General features: G+C 40.3%; 1 protein-coding gene across 2 annotated transcripts in view; it reads right to left on the reverse strand.

Moving 5' to 3' along the window:
- Positions 1-20,102, reverse strand: part of b4galnt4a (beta-1,4-N-acetyl-galactosaminyl transferase 4a) — a 200,989-nt gene that overhangs the window by 19,148 nt on the left and 161,739 nt on the right. For both annotated transcript variants that reach the window (XM_082160412.1, XM_082160411.1), the window contains exon 9: positions 3,543-3,609. In XM_082160412.1, coding sequence (XP_082016538.1) covers positions 3,543-3,609 — 67 coding nt within the window. The remainder of the gene's footprint in view (positions 1-3,542; positions 3,610-20,102) is intronic.

A 20,102-nucleotide genomic window follows, 5' to 3' on the forward strand; every position in this document is an offset into this window, starting at 1 on the left:
TCATCTTGTCACAGTTAAAATCCTCTATTAAATCTAATTTCATTTCCTACCGTTTCGGAGAGAAATGTAGTAGCACGTTCATCTGCCAGTGGGTCTTTCATGGAGACTGTCCTCATGTGTTTGCAATTTTAATATGCATTTAAAAGTTGCTGCGCTTCACCAACGGACGTCGCTCAAATGCCTCTGGGCGCAACTGGATAGACCTAAAACCAATCGGAGCGATCGTCATTGTGTAAAGCCCGCCCCAACGTTTCTGATTGGTGCCGCGATTTCGAGGGATTAGAAATGGGCTTGAATGAGCTCTTTGCCAGACTACTTGCAGAGCAAATCTAAATTTGCCGGAAGTTGTCTGGGTTTTCCCAGGCAAACTGTCCGTGCTTTTTCATTGCTAATTTTTCACGATGCATTTTGACCGCAAATCCTGACAGTAGTTTTTTAAAGCCAAAAGAGGGTTTGTGCTGGCTCAAGCTGTTAGGAAATCTGGCCCATACAGTTTAAAACAAATAAATATGTTCCTTTTATTAAGTAAAGTTCAAGTACATTTTTAAGTATACTTTATGTAGTAATAATACTAATATCAATGTACTAGAAGTACACTTGTAAGGGCACTGTTTTAATACAACTCTGCTTCACGTTGTGGCTGCATTACCACCTCGGGTGTGCATTATTTGTCTAATAATTCAACGGCCTGTTGTCAATTATTCTTTACTTGAATGTGGGTAAGTTTCATAAAAAAAGCACAATTTTAAACAAAAAGCTGAGAAAATCCCATTTTTGTCAAAGACTACATCTGGATGGGATTCAGAGCGATGATCAAAACACAGATGGAGATGATCGAGTCCATCAACATCCCCAAAGCTTCACAGTTGTTTCCTCTTCCAGGGTCGACATTTCATACAGTAACATTAGACAGTTTTGAACTTATATGCTGTTTGATATTTGACGATCGGGTTAATTTACATATGTGTAAACAATCTTCTATCACTTGTTTCTGCTTCTTCTTCACCTGTCTTTTGATCTGGAGAGAAGATGTGTAATAGCGCCCCCTACCGTATAACAGTGAAAACACAGAAAGCCAGAAATTTGGTCAATGGCGGGGAAAGAGTAAAGTAGATTTGAAGTAAATTCCTATGTACTCTACCAGTGAACTAGCCTACACAAAAATTCAGTCACTCAGAATTAGGAACATATCTGTTTTCTTCATAAATCTCATAAAAGTTTATAAGACAGTATGTAAAACTATGTGAAAAAAAGTTTTTAATAGGCAACTCAATCAAAAGAGTAAACACAACTACGAACCAATTGTACTTAAATACTTAAAGGGGGGGTGAAATGCTATTTCATGCATATTGAGTTTTTTACACTGTTAAAGAATTAGATTCCCATGCTAAACATGGTCAAAGTTTCAAAAATTAAATTGTACGTTTGAAGGAGTATTTCTGTGCCAAAAATACTCCTTCCGGTTTGTCACAAGTTTCGGAAAGTTTTTTTCGAGTATGGGCCTGTGTGACGTCAGATGGGGCGGAATTTCCTTATACGGGTCGTAAGGGCACTTCTCCCGGAAGGGCGCGCGCGCACCGGTAGACCAGAGCGAGAGAGCGAAAGCAGTAAGTTACTCCCATCAAAGCGCTGTGCTCGGCTTTAAGGTAGTCAGTGTCACCAAAGAAGTGGGTTTTTGGTTGCCAGGGCAAGACAACCCTGCACAGATTCCCAAAGAACCCAGCATTAAGGGACCAGTGGATGGAGTTTGTTTTTCCAGAGCATCAACGGAGTTGTGCAAGTGTTCTTGTTTGTTCCCTGCATTTCGACGATGATTGTTTTATAAACAAAGCCCAGTTCGACGCCGGATTTGCAGATCATCTAATGCTTAAGGATGGAGCAGTCCCAACGATAAAGGTTCACGGTCGTGCGTTGGAACCGCAGGCGGTGAGTAAAACTGCTTCAAATGTCTGTGTGTTGTTAGCTATCGGCGCGTAAGCACAGCTTTAGCTCCGCCCACACGGCACGCCTCCAGCCGCTCGTTTTTTTCCGGAAAGACTCGGTACAGCCTATCTTTCTTTTATAAATATAATAAAACTAAAGACTTTTTGGAGATATGAAGGATGCATTACTACCCTATATGCACTCAAGATTAACATGAGATTGACTGAAACTGAGTGTTTCACCCCCCCTTTAATTATACTTTTAAGTATATCTCAATCAAAAGATTGAGTTCAAGTATAGACTAAATGTACTTAGACTTTTCTGTCAGTACAAGTCAAGTATACAAAAAAACCTAAAAAAACCACACATATAAAATACCCCTAAACCTAACCGTACTTATAATGTATCCCTAAAATCAGATGCAAATGACAGGTGAACAACACTGATGTAGAAGCACCCAACCCCGGTTGAGAGCCTAAACTTGACATAAACTGTAAACTTGTCCCTCAAATCTGATTGGTTGATTGGAATGTTGTTCCAGGATCAACAAAGATGCAGGATCCAGGAAGGATAGGCTCCAGCATCCCTGAAATCCCACATAGAACAAGCGATTTGAAGAATAGATCGACAGTTCATATGGAGTTCTCTGACTTTTGATAGTGGACCTTGGTATCTTGGCAAATCTGAGCAAAGTTTGAGAAAATGTTGAGATGTCTTCTGAAATTCAAAAGGAGACGTGAGATTATTTAGGTCTTTTTTTTTTTTTTTTGTTAGGAGAACCACCTAAAGTCTCACTTTGCTGTCCAGTTAATCTTAAAAGCTTTCTAGGAGAGACAATTGAAATATTAAGGAGATCTCATTTGTTAATCTTTTTTCCAACTTGAATGTAAAATCTATGAGGCCAGAGTGTGTGTTTGGTGAACTGCTTGAAAACATATAAGCTCTGAAGACACTTCCAAAAGGCTATCCTTGAAGGTCAGCATGATCACCATGGCAACGGTACGGATGTTAGCGCTACATGCCTGATCTCCCTTTGAGAGCAGGATCCGACCGAGTCTTCATAACCTTGCTCTTTTTCCTGTGCCCTTTCTCTCTTTGTCACAACAGCTCTAAGCACATTTTCAATTTTGCTTCACCTCAGGGCACTGCAACCAAAAAGTGTTAAAAGCAAATTACATCTACTAAAGTCATCAATTTTGTGGCGAACTCAATAGGACGCTATTAAAAGTCCTTCCACTTACAACTTTAGGGCAAGGAAAACAACTTTTAAGTGTAATGCGGCTAATACATCTAGTCGTTTTAAGCCTGATGGGACACACTGTACCTTCCCCTACACAAAGACCAGCGACTGGAAACAGCCTCGGGCAGAAGAAGTCACTGTCATCAATCTCACTGATACTGAAAAAGCCACTTTCTTCCTTCTCGACAACTCTCGGAGACACCGTGTGTTTCATAAACAGTGAAACCTCTCGTGCACCTCAAAGAAAACCATCAAACACTAAAGTTCAAACTGTCACACCATCAAACTACTCAAAGCATGACGTGTGGCGGGAGTTCGGTGGCTAGTCAATGCTGGTTAGTTTGGAAATTGGTGGAGTTTGCAAGAGAGGGAGGGTTACCTGTGTACAAGGAGATGTAAGCGGAATCGATGACCTCATACTTGAGTCCTGGCAGGAAAGGGCGCCACTGTAATAAAGACAAAGAGGAACAGTTAGAGAGAAAGTACGTAGACTCAAGCCTAATACGGCACGGCCAACAGACCAGTCTTAGACTGCATGATACATATCGCACACCAATATATTAACAAGATCTGACTGATATCGGCAGTTTTATGGGAATCAAGGACATAGGTTTTCATCAGTCCACCAGGAAATAATGTTTTGTTTAGATACCGATATAAAACAAGTGCTTTTGTGGAAGAATCAGTTACAGGATTACAAGCTTATAAAGTTCATCTTTTGAAAGAAACTCATGCCCAATTCGCACACTATCCGTTCTAAATAGTATTCGAAATTAGAATTAGTACGTCCCAAATCGTAGCATGTTGAAATGAGTTTTCCAAACATACCCGGATGGTCTACTTTTCCGGTTAGAATCCAAAGTGCAGATCCGTGCAAACTGTAATGGCGTATACTGCCCACATTCGATTAGAACTACAAACATGGAGGATGTGCGAGTCCGTCGGTTAAGTAGAGAGGTTTAGATTAAGGGGTTTGAGTGATTAATAATCAGTATCTAAAATATGTTTATTCAATGTTATCCACATTATATTTAATCTACAACAGTATTGTGAACTTTCGTAAAAATAAGTCCATCATTATGCAAATTGCAAACAAAATGAGGAGAGTCTCCGCATGAAATGCCAACGAATGGCAGATCAACGTGCTGCTACATTTCTCTACGAAACGGTAGGAAATTCAATTAAATGTGAAAGATTTTAATTGTGACAAGATGATCGGCAGGGCAGTTTAAACAGTGAAAGGATGCAGGAAACCAAAGCGACAGAGCTGTCCATTAAAGACGCTGTAATATGTCCCTAAGCTCTTCTGCTACACACTCAAAAGTATGTACTTTTTCTTCACAAAAAGAGTACATACTTTAAGGGCATAGTATACTGTAAGTAGGCCAATTGGGATGTATAATCAGGGGTTTGTAGGAGAAACCTGAGACGATGTGTTCCCATCAGAACAGTTACTTTTGTTGAATTGTCCTTTTTGTCTGAGCTTGTTTGTACAGTTTTAATATCTTTCTCCATTGGGGTGCTGCAAAATCAGCTATTTAGCTTACCAGGCTTAGATTCCATGTGTGGTACGATTTGAAATCATACTGTACTGAACTGTGCTCTATTAAAACTACTGGTAACGTTAATTGTCATGCTCAGAACCATTCAGCCTGGACCTTTTGTCCCGAGCTCAGACTCAGGGGGGCCGGAAAGCCATCACGATTTCGACCTAGAGGGAATCCACCATGAGTTTGGGTCTGTTGCATCAGTCTGAGAGTCCCTTCTTGTCTAAGTGGGTGGTTTTTGGCCAGAAGAAGCTGCAAAGTTGACCTAACAGTCAAAAGTCTTTATGTTGGCAGACAAAAGTCTGGCAACAAAAGACTAAAGAGAATCTGCAATAAGACATAAAAGTTTCAAATGAAAGCATTGCACAAAGTGATGAAATCACCTCTAGACAAAGGACGTCTCTGTAAAATTATAACGTCAACTTAAGGCCATCAAATCATCAAACCCCTTTAGTGCCGGCATGTTAATGGCTAATCAAATTGTTGAAATGGTGTAGATAGGAAAAGTATTGTGATTGAGTCCATTAGATGCAAAGGCAAGTTTCCGACCTCACTGAAAGTGCAAATGTTGCACAACCGACGAAGTATCGTCACATTGCAGTTGAGGCTAGTTAAAATATAAACTCTGATTACGATTGAAGAGGTGGGATCGGTTGTTGTTTTATCGCATCAAACTGCAAACTGACGTAAAAGTCGAACTTCACTGGAAGTTTGGAGAAAACAGAAAAATATGCATCAAAATGGTCCATGTGGAATTATGTGTGTTGTATTGTCTTAAAAAAAATAAAAAAAAAATAAATATTGATGAACAATGAATGGAACTAGAGAAGATGGAGGGAAATCTGCTGTTTATTCATCTACATTTCAAGCAAGGTCACCCTCACTAAACATATTCATTCACCTATCCAATCACAACACACAGCAGGAAATGAGACACACACACATCAACAGTAGCTTCTTTAGCAGCACACTTACAAACCATCCGACAAGCTACAATTCTTTTAATGACGTTGTGCAATTACCATGTCACTTCTGCTTATGCTTGCTGTAATTAGGGGAGACAGGCCATTTTCCACAGCCAAACACACACACACACACACACACACACACACACACACACACACACACACACACACACACACACACACACACACACACACACACACACACACACACACACACACACACACACACACACACACACACACACACACACACACTCATAACATTATTGAGGAACGACCAGTAAAGATGAATATATATGGGTACATTTCGTGTTATATTTCTTTCCAAAATCTCTTTTTGACAAGCACATTTTACCCTCAAATTCTCATTCTAATTTTCATTATTATTTAATTATTAAAGTCGCCATGAACCGGAAGTTACAAACGACTTTTCTCTAGTGTTGTGATGTATTTCCAAGTGAAACGGAAAATTGAATTACTTTAGCGCTCCTCCTCTCCATCTCTCGCTCATAGCAGACTAACGGTTTGAGGGGATTCGCCACGCCATAGCACATGACAGGAAGAGAAGAGAAGTCGTTCCGAGGGGGGAGGAAAGGATAACATATTTGATTAAAGAATATAAGGGCACATGATTTTAAAAAAATGTATGAAGTGCACAGATAAATAATTTGTAATAAACACTACAATATTACATATAACAATATGAATTGTAAAATTTGATTTCATGGTGACTTTAACATTTTTATGTCAACATAAATTAAAATACGCTCAATAAATAGTACCATCACATATAAATATATACAAACTAAATTTCAATAATAAGCACACATTAAAGGCACAATATGTAGTCTTTCACCACTAGAGGTCGCCTATTCAAGACAAAGGCGCTTCCGCTTCTTCAGGTCAAGCGTATGTGGGGAAACTCAGCCCTGTTTTATCATTTACATTTGTCTGTTTTATAAAAATCGTTATATCGTTACTATGTGTGTTTGCTCGGTGGCTGCTATGAGACACTTGTTGCACACTGCAGTGAGCTAGATCAATATTAGAATATCATATTAATAAATGCTGGATGTCTTGAGTTGATAAATGGCATGCAATTAATTTGAAAGCATATTGTATGAAGGAGAAAATGAAAATAAATCTGCATCTGTTTTTCTCTGATTCAAACAATAAGACTAACAGTGTTGAGCTGTATAACAATGATTCGTTTTCTGCTTTAAATGTATCCAAATAGTTGTTCCCTTTTCTAATAAAACACTTAATATATTAAAGCGTCTTTGGTGTTTCCATGGTTACATGGTCCGTGTCCTGGTTAAAACTGCTTATTTCTCTTGATTTAAACATTCTTGAAAACATCTGGGATAATGTAATGTAAGTACACAAGTCAACAAAACATATAATGCTGTTCTAGTGGTTTTGGGATATTTTAATCCAAAAATCGTACATTGTCCCTTTAAATATTAAATTTTATTATCTTAAAATAATATAATTTCTTTCTTATCTTGACCCGGAAAAGACTCTTGACTGGTTTTGTGAAATTCACACAAGAATTAATTTAGAAACTAGAAAGTATATAAAATATTATGTCTAGAATAAAAAAAATGATATTTTATTAACAAAGTTCGAGAGGAACACGTTCAAATGATCTATCCAATCATCACGTCATTCCCACCAGCAGTCAGAAATCAGTAATCAACATGTCTAACCAATCAGAATGAGTGGAGGCGTATATATATCCGCTGTCGACCCACCTGTTCCTCCACAGTTTTCAGCATCCCTCCACCACCCCGTCTCCTCACACTCGCCTGGTATCTTTCCTAACCTGAAATACGGGGGGAGTACTCTGGGTTCAGGCCAAAACACTGAGCTCGGATCCCTCTCCTCGGACAGCACGCCAAATACACATACTACTACACTCTATCAGATTATTTGTAAGTGTGAACTTGTGAAATAAAGATTAGAAGCACTCTAAGAGAGATTGAAACGGCACCCACTAATATCACTTGAAAGTATAATAAAACCCATGGGCATTTATAAGCCTCTTCTTTGTGATAAATGTAGGTGTCTGGGTTTGTGGACACTATAATCATTTCAGCTTTTAGAAAAGACAGAAAGACAGAGTGCATGAGAAAAATATGTGTTGTAGCTGAGAAAACAAAAAGCTTCGTGCTTGTGTGCATGTGTGTGTGTGTGTCAGGTTTTGACCAAATGCCCTAACAATGATAGTTAAACTTGAAATAACCTACAATTTAAGAACATCCCAGATCCCCGGGAGGATAATACCTAATTAAAGGGACTAAATAATGTGTTCCTCTTTCAGCAGTAGGGCTCTATAGTAATTATGATGAGCTTAAATGAATAACAATAGAAGTCTCTGTGTTATATGTCCATTGAACTAAAAAAAATGTGTGTTTTGAATTAGCTATTCTTGTCTTCACGGTCTCACGTGTCTGATGACATTTCTTCTGTGAAACAGAGGTCTGATTCACTGGCCTGAAACCTTCAGTGTGAAAAGACAAAAATCAATACAAGGGGGAAAACAACAAAATGTAACAATAAAGCTGGAAAAGTACAAGTGTGGCTGACAGAATTTTATTAGGCTCAGTGCCTGACAAATGCCCACAGTCACGTAAAAAAGTTTCTCTTATCAAGAGTTCTGGCCAAGTTGAATTCCCGGGACTGGCAATTTATATTGAAAAAATGCTATTTTAAACAATCTTAATATTAACAGCTCTGTCTGGTTTATTCAATGCATGTTCTCTAGCAACAACTGCTGTATGAGATTATATACAGTGCCATTACAATATATACAGAAAATTGACTTTTTCCATTTGAAAAACTAGTTTACATGTAAATAATATAATATCAAGTATCACCACCATAACCTCAATTGACATTGGGGGACCACCATAGGGTAACCACCCAATATTTGTAGTCAACAAATATGTTTTCAATGGCAGATTATGTGCTACAGTCTTGTTACTAAAAATATTTCTACACATTTTAAAGAAACAATTTCAACCCTGTCACAGTATGTTTGGTATTTATAAGTTTTCTAGGCCACATTCACACTGTAAAGTTTCATGAGTGGCAACACAAAAAGAGTCGAAGCTTGTACCACTTTCCCAGTGGTTTTCTTGCACCGCGCACAAGAGAGACACATCCCTGATGTGCTTTTAACACACACTGCACAGAATTGTTGTTAATGCGGTCGTCACTATACGTGTGTTATTGAGGAGTTCATTCGGTTGCAGAATGCGGTTCTCACTCCCGTAAAAATGACTGAACTGTGTGTGTACCTGTCACGATCACTACATTTCCCATCATCCTCCCTGGCCCTCACCTGCATGCTCATCCTCTGTTCATTGTCAGCTGTATCTTGTTAGTTTCCATGGTCACTGTCATTGAGTTAATTCGCCCCAGCTGTGTCTTGTTTCCCTGATCTGTTCTCTGTGTATTTAAGCCCTCTGTTTCTCCCTGATCCTTGTCTTGTATCATTTACTTTTACTTTAAGTTATTGTTGATGTGCGGTTATGTTTACTGGTCTAATTTCTGAATTAAAGTCTCCTATTGAATCTCCTTTGTCGTGCGCTATATCTTAACCACCTCAGCCGTAACAGTCCCGAAGGGGATTTAGCATTATAATATGAGCTGACAAATTAATTTAACTGCATGTGTACATGGGCATAAAAAAACTGAGTACTGTAATTCTGCAAGTATCTCTCTGATTTGGTTTGCCGCGTACACTGTAAAAATAAATTACATCCCCAAGTCAAAAATTTCTAGTGACTGGTTACATCTAAATTTTTCAATTAGTCTGACGTATTATTTCTCATTGAGCCAATGTTAACAGACTATTGCAACAAGAATTTCACTTGGGCCAGTTGAAAAATGTAGATGTTATCGGTCACTTGGGGACCGTTCGGTATTTATGGAAGGGGCCACCGGAGGAAAATAGGGGAGGGTCATGTCTTTTTATTCTTTGTTGAGGGGAGGGTCATCCAACTTTTTTTAGTCTAGGGGGAGGGTCACCCAACTTTTATATTCATGAAAACAGCAACATTTCAAAGTGGCTTATTTGGTGTGTTTTTTTCCCCATTTAGCTCCATGTTGATCTCGCGTTATCAGCCCCCCTTCGATATCAGATGGGTCTGACCCAACAAAAATCCAGTTTGGAGCTGTTTGACTGTGCGTGTGCGGCGCACTTCAGTTCCCGCTTAGAAAAAGTGCATCATGTCAGAACAAAATGCCAAAGAAATGTTTACCTGGCAAAGCTTTAAAGCACGAGCAAATACTGAACTTTTGTGATTGCGAATAAGTGCACAGTGTCCTGTGAGTGTAACTCTACCGCTGCATTAACATGTGATGTGAACGTACGTCGAGAACTGCAGCTGATAGAATGTGCGCTGATAGCGCGATACTACCATATTTTAGTTTCCATTTATTTTGTTTCCACGATGTGTAAGATGTAGGGCTACCACATCTTTAAATTACTATTAGTATTATTTAATTTAACATAATAAAATACGTAGACCTACACCACAAAAACTAGTTGAGGATAAATTCGTTAAAATTGGGCGATTCCAATGTTCTGGACGTGACATTTGCAGTCAAAACTTGAAATATAAATTCTCAGAAAATGCATTTAATACCAATATTTTGAAACGTCTGAAAGGAGTCAAGACATTAGAAAAATATCAGTCTACACATGCGTTTTATATTTAATATGAGGGAAATACACATGTGACGTGACACAAAAAATCTTTAACTTTTAGGTGGCAAAATATTTTTTAGTAATTCTATAAATTACACTGTGCAAACCAAAAGATATATACCCACCAGATGAATAAAGATCGGCCTCCACAGAACATAAAATATAATTTTTATTTTATTTTTCGTGTTCGCATTTATGTGAAAAAAAAACAAGAAAAAAAAAAACAATGTTACGGGCATGACAGTTCTCCATTACGGACATGACTGCTCTGAAAGCGACTTTAAAAATTTCACAGAGACCTCAAACAGAAAGCACAAAGCCTTTCTTTAAAGTGAATTTCGTTTTTATATTAATTGTATCTTAATTTTAATCAATGTTTCATCTGGATTTAATAAATAAGAAGTAAATATAGTAGAAAATAGATAGCCTAATCATGACACGGAGGCGCGGGCGAGTGAACTGGACTCTTGTCTCATAAATGAACCGAAACTCAGCATAGGGTAGCCTATGCTACTTGCCTCACAGACCTGAGAACTATATAGAAAGCTTGAAATGTCTACTTTTAAACAGAACAATTCAAAACGAAGGAAAACAGACTGCTTTCTGCTTATGAAATGTGCATTTCTCTCTGGCGCGTTCTGAGAAGATCGCGACGCATCGTCAACTTCATCTTTGCAGTCGACACAGAAAACACTTGTTTATTAATAAACAATTAAAATGTCTCCTTGCTATATTTGACATATTAATAATCATTACTTTTGCCGGTTCTTTGTGACAGGTTTTATATGCTTTGTTGGCAGCGCCACCCACAAGTTGAACGAGTCACACCGCATCAGCACCGAAAAATCATGTTTTCAAATCTAAAATCAAAAAATCGTGATACGAACCGAATCAGGTTTGGTCTATCGTTACAGCCCTAGTAAGATGAGAAAGCAAGAGTTTATGGTTTAAAAAAAAACAATGGCTATCTGAACATCTTTGCCAAGCGCAAACCAGTACAGAAGAAGGCTAATCAATAAATTATCGGGGAGGGTCATGCCTTTTTTCACAATCATTTTGGAGGGTCATAGAAAAATGTATTGCTGGCGAAGGGAGGGTCATGTCTTTTTTGACAACAGATCTCAAAACTCCTCCGGTGGCCCCTTAAATAAAAAACGAACAGTCCCTTGAAATTTTTGATTTGGGAGGGTTAACATTTTTTTACAGTGTAACAAATCACACAATGCAATTACAAAAGTATTAGTAATCAATGATATTTCTCTTTTGAAAGCTGTTTTGTGTCAACCTTGTTTCATACAAGTTGTTTTTGTGTTGAATATTATCAATCCAAAATGGCTAATGACAGTTTTAGCTTACAAATATCACTGCATTGCACCACATTATTTATAGAGAATGGGCTTGTGCTGCGGAGAACAATCTTTTTTTATTAAAGTCCCCCTGTGGTGAAAATCAAGTTTTTAATGTTGTTTATATGTCTATGTGGTGATTTTAACATGCTTTGAGACAAACCATGTGTAAATTCATAAGTCAACACCATTGCTGAGTATTTTCTCTTTAAAACTGCGGTGAAACTGCAGTCTCAAAAGTGTGAGACAACCGCAGTGTTTCTGACGTCACAAACTACCTTGTAACCAATCAGATCAAGTGTGATCGTCTACGAGTAGATCTCTGAACTGTGCTGCGTTCCAGTCCACTTTAGACACACACTTGCAAACTTCCCTAAGCACTTCCCCTCGAGGGAATCCCCACCGCCATTTTGAAGTGCGTTCCACTTCGTGAAGTGGACGAGGGAAGTTTATATGGACAGACCCTCGTTCCCTCGATTTTGACCGAGTGAGCGAGTCTACTTCAAATGTACACTTCAGGCACCAATATGTCCCACAATGCAGTACGATTGTGACGTCACCACATATCTCGTCTAATCACCACCACAACAGACAACTCTATGATATATTAATTATATTTTGTATTTATTTAAAACAACCCAAACACACCTATAAACATTTGGATGCTTCATTAAACAAAATCTTAAATGAAAAAAAATGTAAATAATAAATCAACTACACAGCTGATTCCAAGTGATCAAGGGCTTAGGACGTTCCAATTCAGCCCATTGCAGTTTCCGCCAGTAGTGGGCACTCGCAATGACGTACATCCGAGTGAACGAGACAGAGGGAAGTTAGCAAGTGAAGGGCATGACAATTTTGGACTGGAACGCAGCTCTGGTGTGAGTGAGTGGAGGCGGGGCTAATTTGCATATTCATAGAACCGCATATACTAAATAAAGGTGTGCGTATGCAAGGGTGTAGAGTTACATTCAAGCCATGAAAACAAATTTTTAAATGTCATTTTGGTGATCAAAGATGAGTTTTAAGGGATATTGACTACGGGGGACCTTAAAATATATTTTTTAAATATTATCCTTATTGTAAAACAAATTGTATCATTGTTATTTTTCCCATTCCTCACAACTCAATCAAAGCTCATGGAGCGGCTCAACTCAAGATATTGTCGTGATATCTTTTCTTGGAAGCTCCACCACCATCCTCTCAAGTCTAGAGCAGACGGTCAAAGACAGGAAATACATTCTGAAAATTTAATTTGGAGGCCCTTTTTGTATTTGCTCAATGCTTTTAGTGAAATGAGGAGCAGCCAGCTGCAGCTAAATCAAACATAAAGTAGTTTCGAGCGCTCTCTCCATTTCTCTCTCTCCCACAGAGCGTGTGCTACGGACTGATGCTTGCTGATGGCTTCACACAGGGGGGCCGTAATTGTTATTTTTGGCATTTGGTATAATAATGTGATGACGTTAATTTATTGTACCATATTTTTTCTGCTCTTTTCTAAAACAACAGAAGGCTTTGCACATCTTTTTATGGATTGTTTATGTTTCCCCCACATACTTACAGCACTGTGTATATAATTAGATAGATAGCTTTTTTACATTTTTGTACTCAGTGATACCAGTATTTGTAACATTGTATTGTGGGAAAAAGTACACAGTGCAGTTGTATACATTTTAACAAATATTAGCAGACCAAGTATTCAATTCATAATTCTTGATTCCCAAAATGTAAAGTCAGTTATATTGTTTAATATACAAAAACCTAATATTTCTGTGGTTGAAAAATATTAAGTGTGATATTATAGGCCTTTATATATGCCTCCCAAACTTTGTACATAAAACATAATGGGCCCTATCTTGCACCCAGCGCAATTGACTTTGTACACCGACGCATGTATCATTCCTATTTTGCACCCGCACAAAGCGGACTTTTCCCTCCACAGAAGCACGTCGGTTAACTAAGAAATACACTTGCGCTCCCGGGGGCGGTTCAGCGCAAAGAGGAGGCGTGTTCCGGCGCAAACGTTCCTTCATGCTATTTTGCAGGTTTAGAAAACAATTGCGCCACTAACCAGGAAAAAATTGTTTAAAGTCAGTGGCGCGTTGCGCATGTTATTCATATGCTATTTTAAGGGCGCATGCTTGGCCATAATCAGTGTAGCGTGTGCACAACGCGCACTTTGATTCTCTCATCTACACAGAAGCAGCAGTTTTCATTTTTGCAAATCATACATTATTACGATAGATAGATAGATAGATAGACAATTTGTTATAAAAGCATACATCTAACTTACACATTTACCCAAATTATCATACGCCTGTTTAACCGAAGTTAATTTGGGTGGGTTTCTCCATCCCCAATGTCCCTGATGAGAACTTCGGTCTCCTCGGCTGTGAACCGCTCCTGGCGCGCGCCTGGCAAATCCGCCGTTATAATAGGAATCCGCTTTAGAACAAGCGCGCCTGCTCTTAAAGGGAATGTGAGATGACGCTCTGATTGGTTTATTTCACGTTACGCCCAAACCACACCTATGAATAATGAAGCTACTTCAGACCAACCCCTTTTAGATTTGCGTCGGGCACAAGAGCCATTTATCCCGCCGGGAAAATAGCAACAGCGCCGGAGATCCGCCCACAAAGTTACTTGCGCTTTGCGCTTGACACTTGCATTTCAGATCGTTAAAATAGGGCCCAGAATATTGTTGTTTCATAGGTATAGGTTCCTGTTGTATCATAGCCAATGAGCATGCTACTCAACATTCAAATACTTGCCTATCGTTTGCTATGCTTTCAGAAACCCTCCAGCTTCCCCAGCTCCACCTGTATAGATCTGCTATGGGTCTGATTCATATATGCTTGTACAGCAGCAGCATGTCTTATTTGCCCACAGCAGCATATTGTCTCAGTTGTATGGTTGAATCCAACACGAAATAGTCAGGAATTCACTCAAATACACTTTAATCCATGAACAGAATTACATAGGAGAATCTCAGGAGAATAAACACGTTTACCACACTAACGCAATGACAATAACCGACAAGGAACAGAACAAAACAGGGAGTACTTATACACTGAGCGTACGTTTACACGACAAGTATATGCTTAAAACTGAGAAGTTATTCTTTTGAGTTTTCCCCGTACAGACGACACCATTGTCAAAACGATCCCCATTCACACGGATCCGCAAAAGCGACAAAAAAACCGCTGCCAGGCCGTTAGATGAAACGTAATACGCATGTGCATGACGTCATCGTTTTCAGATATTTGCGTTTTTGTTGTTTACATGGTTGTTTGTTGTATTAAAAAACGTGCACTTTGAAACCTGTTTTTAAAAGTTTGCATTTTCAGGCACGCAAAACGCCATTGTCGTGTAAACGAACAGCCAAATTGCATAAAAAGTTTTACGTTTAACCCCTAAGATTAACAAGGGAAACACAATGGTCGACAGCTGAACGTAATCAGTAACTAAGGAGACTAGCTAGGAAACAATCAAGGCTAAGCTGAGCTGAACAAGAAACAAACATATAGGAACGAAAATGCTAACTTTTTATGTGATATGATGAATTCTCTTAAAGCATGGCTAGCCCAAAATGTCCTCTTCCTAAATGAAGACAAGACTGAGGTCATTGTTTTCGGCCCAAATGAAAACTCTCAGTGTATAAGTCCAGAGTTAGAGAGTCTATCGGTTTTAAATCCTCAGGGGTGCAGAACTTAGGCGTTTTTGTTGACCAGCCTTTAAAAGATCTTACCCGGAATCAGTTCCAGTTTCTACCAACTTCATCTATTGGCTAAAATCAAAGGCTTTCTCACCCCGAAAACTCTGGAAATGGCTGTTCATGCATTTTTTACGTGTCGGCTAGATTACTGCAGTTCCTTATATTGCGGTATATCAAGTTTTCACTGTTGCTCGTCTTCAGTTAGTCCAAAATGCTGCGGCCAGACTTCTACATAAGTGTCGCAAATATGACCACATCTCTCCGATTCTCAAATCTCTACACTGGCTGCCAGTTTGACAGATAATAGATTTCAAAATTCTACTCTTTGTTTTTAAATCTCTTCATAATTTAGCTCCTGCCTATCTCTCTGAACTTGTTCACTACACTCCTTCCAGAAGCCTAAGATCCAACGACCAGGCTCTGCTGGTAGTCCCTCGCGTTAGACTCAAGCGTAGAGGGGAGCGTGCATTTGTGGTGGCCGGGCCACGACTCTGGAACACCCCGCCCCTTGAGATTAGAACGACCCCTACTCTGTCTGTTTTCAAGTCTCTGTTAAAAACCTACCAATTTCCTTTAGTATATTGATCTCTTCTCTAATGGTTGGTTCTACTATTTTATATTTGAGTTTGATACTGTTTTGCCACTCCTGTATTTCCATTATATATTTGAGTCTGATACTACTTTGCTACTCCTCTTTAACTACTTTATATTTGAATCTGATACTGTTTTGCCACCCCTGTTTTTCCATTCTATATTTGAGTTTGATACTGTTTATCACTCCGGTTTTAAGGTTTTGCATAGCTTTGCTACTCTTATTTGTGTTTTATGTGTAGTTATGCAGGCCTTACTATATTTTAATCTGGTTGTTCTGTAAAGCACTTTGGTCAGCCTAGTGGCTGTTGTAAATGTGCTATACAAATAAAGTGAACTTGAACTTGAAAAGACAACTAAACAAAACATAAGCCTGACACATGTTGCACATAGTGGCAGTGGAAAAGTTCCATATTTGCTCTGCAGCTGCAGCAACTATAATCAACAGCAGCAGCAGCGTAGCAGATCTAATCTGCCAAGACCAAACACATTAACATGGTCATATTCATTACCACGCCAAACTCTCAGAGTTGTCACGACAGACATGTACTGTATGTATATATACACTTTATTGCCAAAGTTCTGCCTTTACAGGCACATAAACTTCAATGACATCCCATTCTTAATCCGTAGGATTAAACTCTTCTGGGAAGGCTGTCCACAAGGTTTAGGAGTGCTATCGGGTTGAGGTCAGGACTCTGTGCAGGCCAGTCAAGTTCCTCCACACCAAACTCGCTCAACCATGTCTTTATGGACCTTGCTTTGTGCACTGGTGCGCAGTCATGTTAGAACAGGAACATCCCCACAAAGTTGGGAGCATGAAATTGTCCAAAATGTCTTGGTATGCCGAAGCATTAAGAGCTCCTTTCACTGGAACTAAGGGGCCAAGCCCAACCCCTGAAAAACAACCCCACACCACAATCCCCCTTCCACCAAACTTTACACTAGGCACAATGCAGTCAGGCAAGTCCCGTTCTCCTGGCAACCGCCAAACCCAGACTCGTCCATCAAATTGCCAGACAGAAAAGTGTGATTGATTAGCCTGGTTAAAACCAGACCCTTCTCAGTTGAAACTGAGTGTAGGGTCTGGCGAAGCTATGTAGACAAATCATTTCCAAAGGGGCGTCACCAACCGACGTAGCTCAAATTCCTCTGGGCGCAAATGGATAGTCATAAAACCAATCAGATCGATGAAGGAGATGACGTATGCTTCGAGTGTTGTTCTTTGCTCCGGTTTTATCGAAAACGGTAAGTTTAAATCGCTCAAAACAGACGCGATAACTGATTCGTTTATATACTGTCTATGATTCGAACGAGTGATGTTCCACGGCGGCATCCATCTTTGTAATGAAATCTCCTTCAGCGTCGCTGCGCTGTCGTCATCATGTAAATCCCTCCCCAAACGTTTCTGATTGGTGCCGCGATTTCGGCGGCACAGAAATGAGTTTGAATGGGCTCTTCTCCAGACTATCCTGGAGAGAGAATTAAAATTCGCCGGAAGTAGTCTGGGTTTTCCCAGGCTAGTGATTGATCACTCCAGAGAACACGTCTCCACTGCTCTAGAGTCCAGTGGCGGTGGCTTTACACCACAGCAGCCAACGCTTTGCATTGCACTTGGTGATGTAAGGCTTGGATGCAACTGTTCGGCCATGGAAACTCATTCCATGAAGCTCTACACACTGTTCTTGAGCTAATCTGAAGGCCACACAAAGTTTGGAGATCTGTAGCTATTGACTCTGAAGAAAGTTGGCGACTTCTGCGCACTGTGCGCCTCAGCATGCGCTGACCCTGAACTGTGAACGTGGCCTACCACTTTGTGGCTGAGTTGCTGTTGTTCCCAATTGATTCCACTTTGTTATAATACCACTAACAGTTGACCGTGGAATATTTAGTAGTGAGGAAATTTCACAAATGGACTTATTGCACAGGTGGCAACCTATCATATGATAACTGTGTTTTATACAACTGTGGCCATGAAAGTAATTGGAACACCTGAATTCAATGATATGGAGGGGTGTCCAAATACATTTGGCAATATAGTGTATTTTTTTTCCACTAACCAAATACACACTATATTGACAAGAGCATTGGGACACTCCTCTTAAATATTGAATCCAGGTGTTTCAATCAGACCAATTGCCACAGGTTTATAAAATCAAGTCCCCTCCATTTCTCTATTGCGTTGCAAGCTGTAGAGCTTCCGGCTGTGGTTGCTGGTCCTTCTCATGGGGGACCTATAATATCACACTTAATATTTTTCTCACACAGCATAAATAGGTTTTGTCCTATATACACACACTTATTTTAAATTTGCGGTGGAGGACGGATGGATGATGCTGCTTTCTTCTGGGGTGGCTGGATAACAAGCAAGTGAAGTGATGTGATTTAGGAGAAGATGAAACGGTCGATAAAAGAGGTAGGAGGAGACGGTCGGTCAGAAAGAGTGATAAAGGAACAGTAGTAACTATGTCACAGTTGTGTTTCTGTCTGAGTCTTGTTTTCCTTAGGGCGTTTTTCCACTGGGTTCGTTTGCTGCGGTCCGAACCCGAGTGCGCTAGTTCCCGGCGCCCCCCGCAGCGTTGGTCTGGTTTCACACTCAATTAGTTGTATCGAACCCAGGTGCGTTTGCAGTGATCTTACGTCATCGCAAACGCACGCGGAAAACGCATGGAGAATACAACTCGACTGAGCATAGCTGTAATTTGTCTGTTTTTTTGGTGCTATTATGCACAACATAGTGAGAGACAACTACGTTTATGTTCATTACATGGTGTAATTCAGCACATATCCAGGGGACGCCGTGTTTCTGCTGCTCGCAGAAGATTTTTTTTTATGTATGGTTTGTATGTATGGTTATTGTATGGTTTGTTCTTCCCAAATTTGAATGAGGCACCTCACCTCTAAAGTGTCCCACAACGTTCCCCTGCCACTCATGGTTGTCGTGTGTGAGGAAACAATGATATCGATAGTGATACGCATGCGCGGGATACTATACTTCCTGAACAAGCGCGCACCCGAGTCCGTGTTGCTTGCACATTAACGCGAACCGCGCCACGGTTCGGGAGCAACCGAGCTCAGACCACCTCCTCCAGGTAGTCCCGGGTTCGGTACTCTAGTGCGCACCCGGGTCCGATGACAGCGTTCACATTAGCGATTTTTCATGCGAACCGTGCCCCGGTCCGCACTAAACTGCCAGTGTGAAAGCGCCCTTAGGGCGTTTTTCCACTGGGTTCGTTTGCTGCGGTCCGAACCCGAGTGCGCTAGTTCCCGGCGCCCCCCGCAGCGTTGGTCTGGTTTCACACTCAATTAGTTGTATCGAACCCAGGTGCGTTTGCAGTGATCTTACGTCATCGCAAACGCACACGGAAAACGCATGGAGAATACAACTCGACTGAGCATAGCTGTAATTTGTCAGTTTTTTTGGTGCTATTATGCACAACATAGTGAGAGACAACTACGTTTATGTTCATTACATGGTGTAATTCAGCACATATCCAGGGGACGCCGTGTTTCTGCTGCTCGCAGAAGATTTTTCACTGATGCGACAGTGATACGCATGCGCGGGATACTATACTTCCTGAACAAGCACGCACCCGAGTCCGTATTGCTTGCACATTAACACGAACCGCGCCACGGTTCGGGAGCAACCGAGCTCAGACCACCTCCTCCAGGTAGTCTCGGGTTCGGTACTCTAGTGCGCACCCGGGTCCGATGACAGCGTTCACATTAGCGATTTTTCATGCGAACCGTGCCCCGGTCCGCACTAAACTGCCAGTGTGAAAGCGCCCTTAGTCACTTCTTCCTTCGTTCTGTTTTCCTGCCACTCCTTTGTTCCCACGGTAACTCTCATTAGTTCATCTGTCACACCTGTTACCTCGTTAGTCTCATCAGCTGTGTCTCGATTCCCTGATCTGTTTCCCCATGTATTTAAGCCCTGTGTGTTACCTTGTTGATTGTCTGATTGTATTAAGTGTGTGCAAACCTTCTGCTCGTCTTCTATGTACCTGTATGAATTATATTGTGAGTAAAAGTTTGCATTGGAACTTTTGATGCTCCTT

This window comes from Leuciscus leuciscus, assembly GCF_965113295.1.
Source record: "Leuciscus leuciscus genome assembly, chromosome: 25".
Taxonomy (NCBI): Eukaryota; Metazoa; Chordata; class Actinopteri; order Cypriniformes; family Leuciscidae; genus Leuciscus; species Leuciscus leuciscus.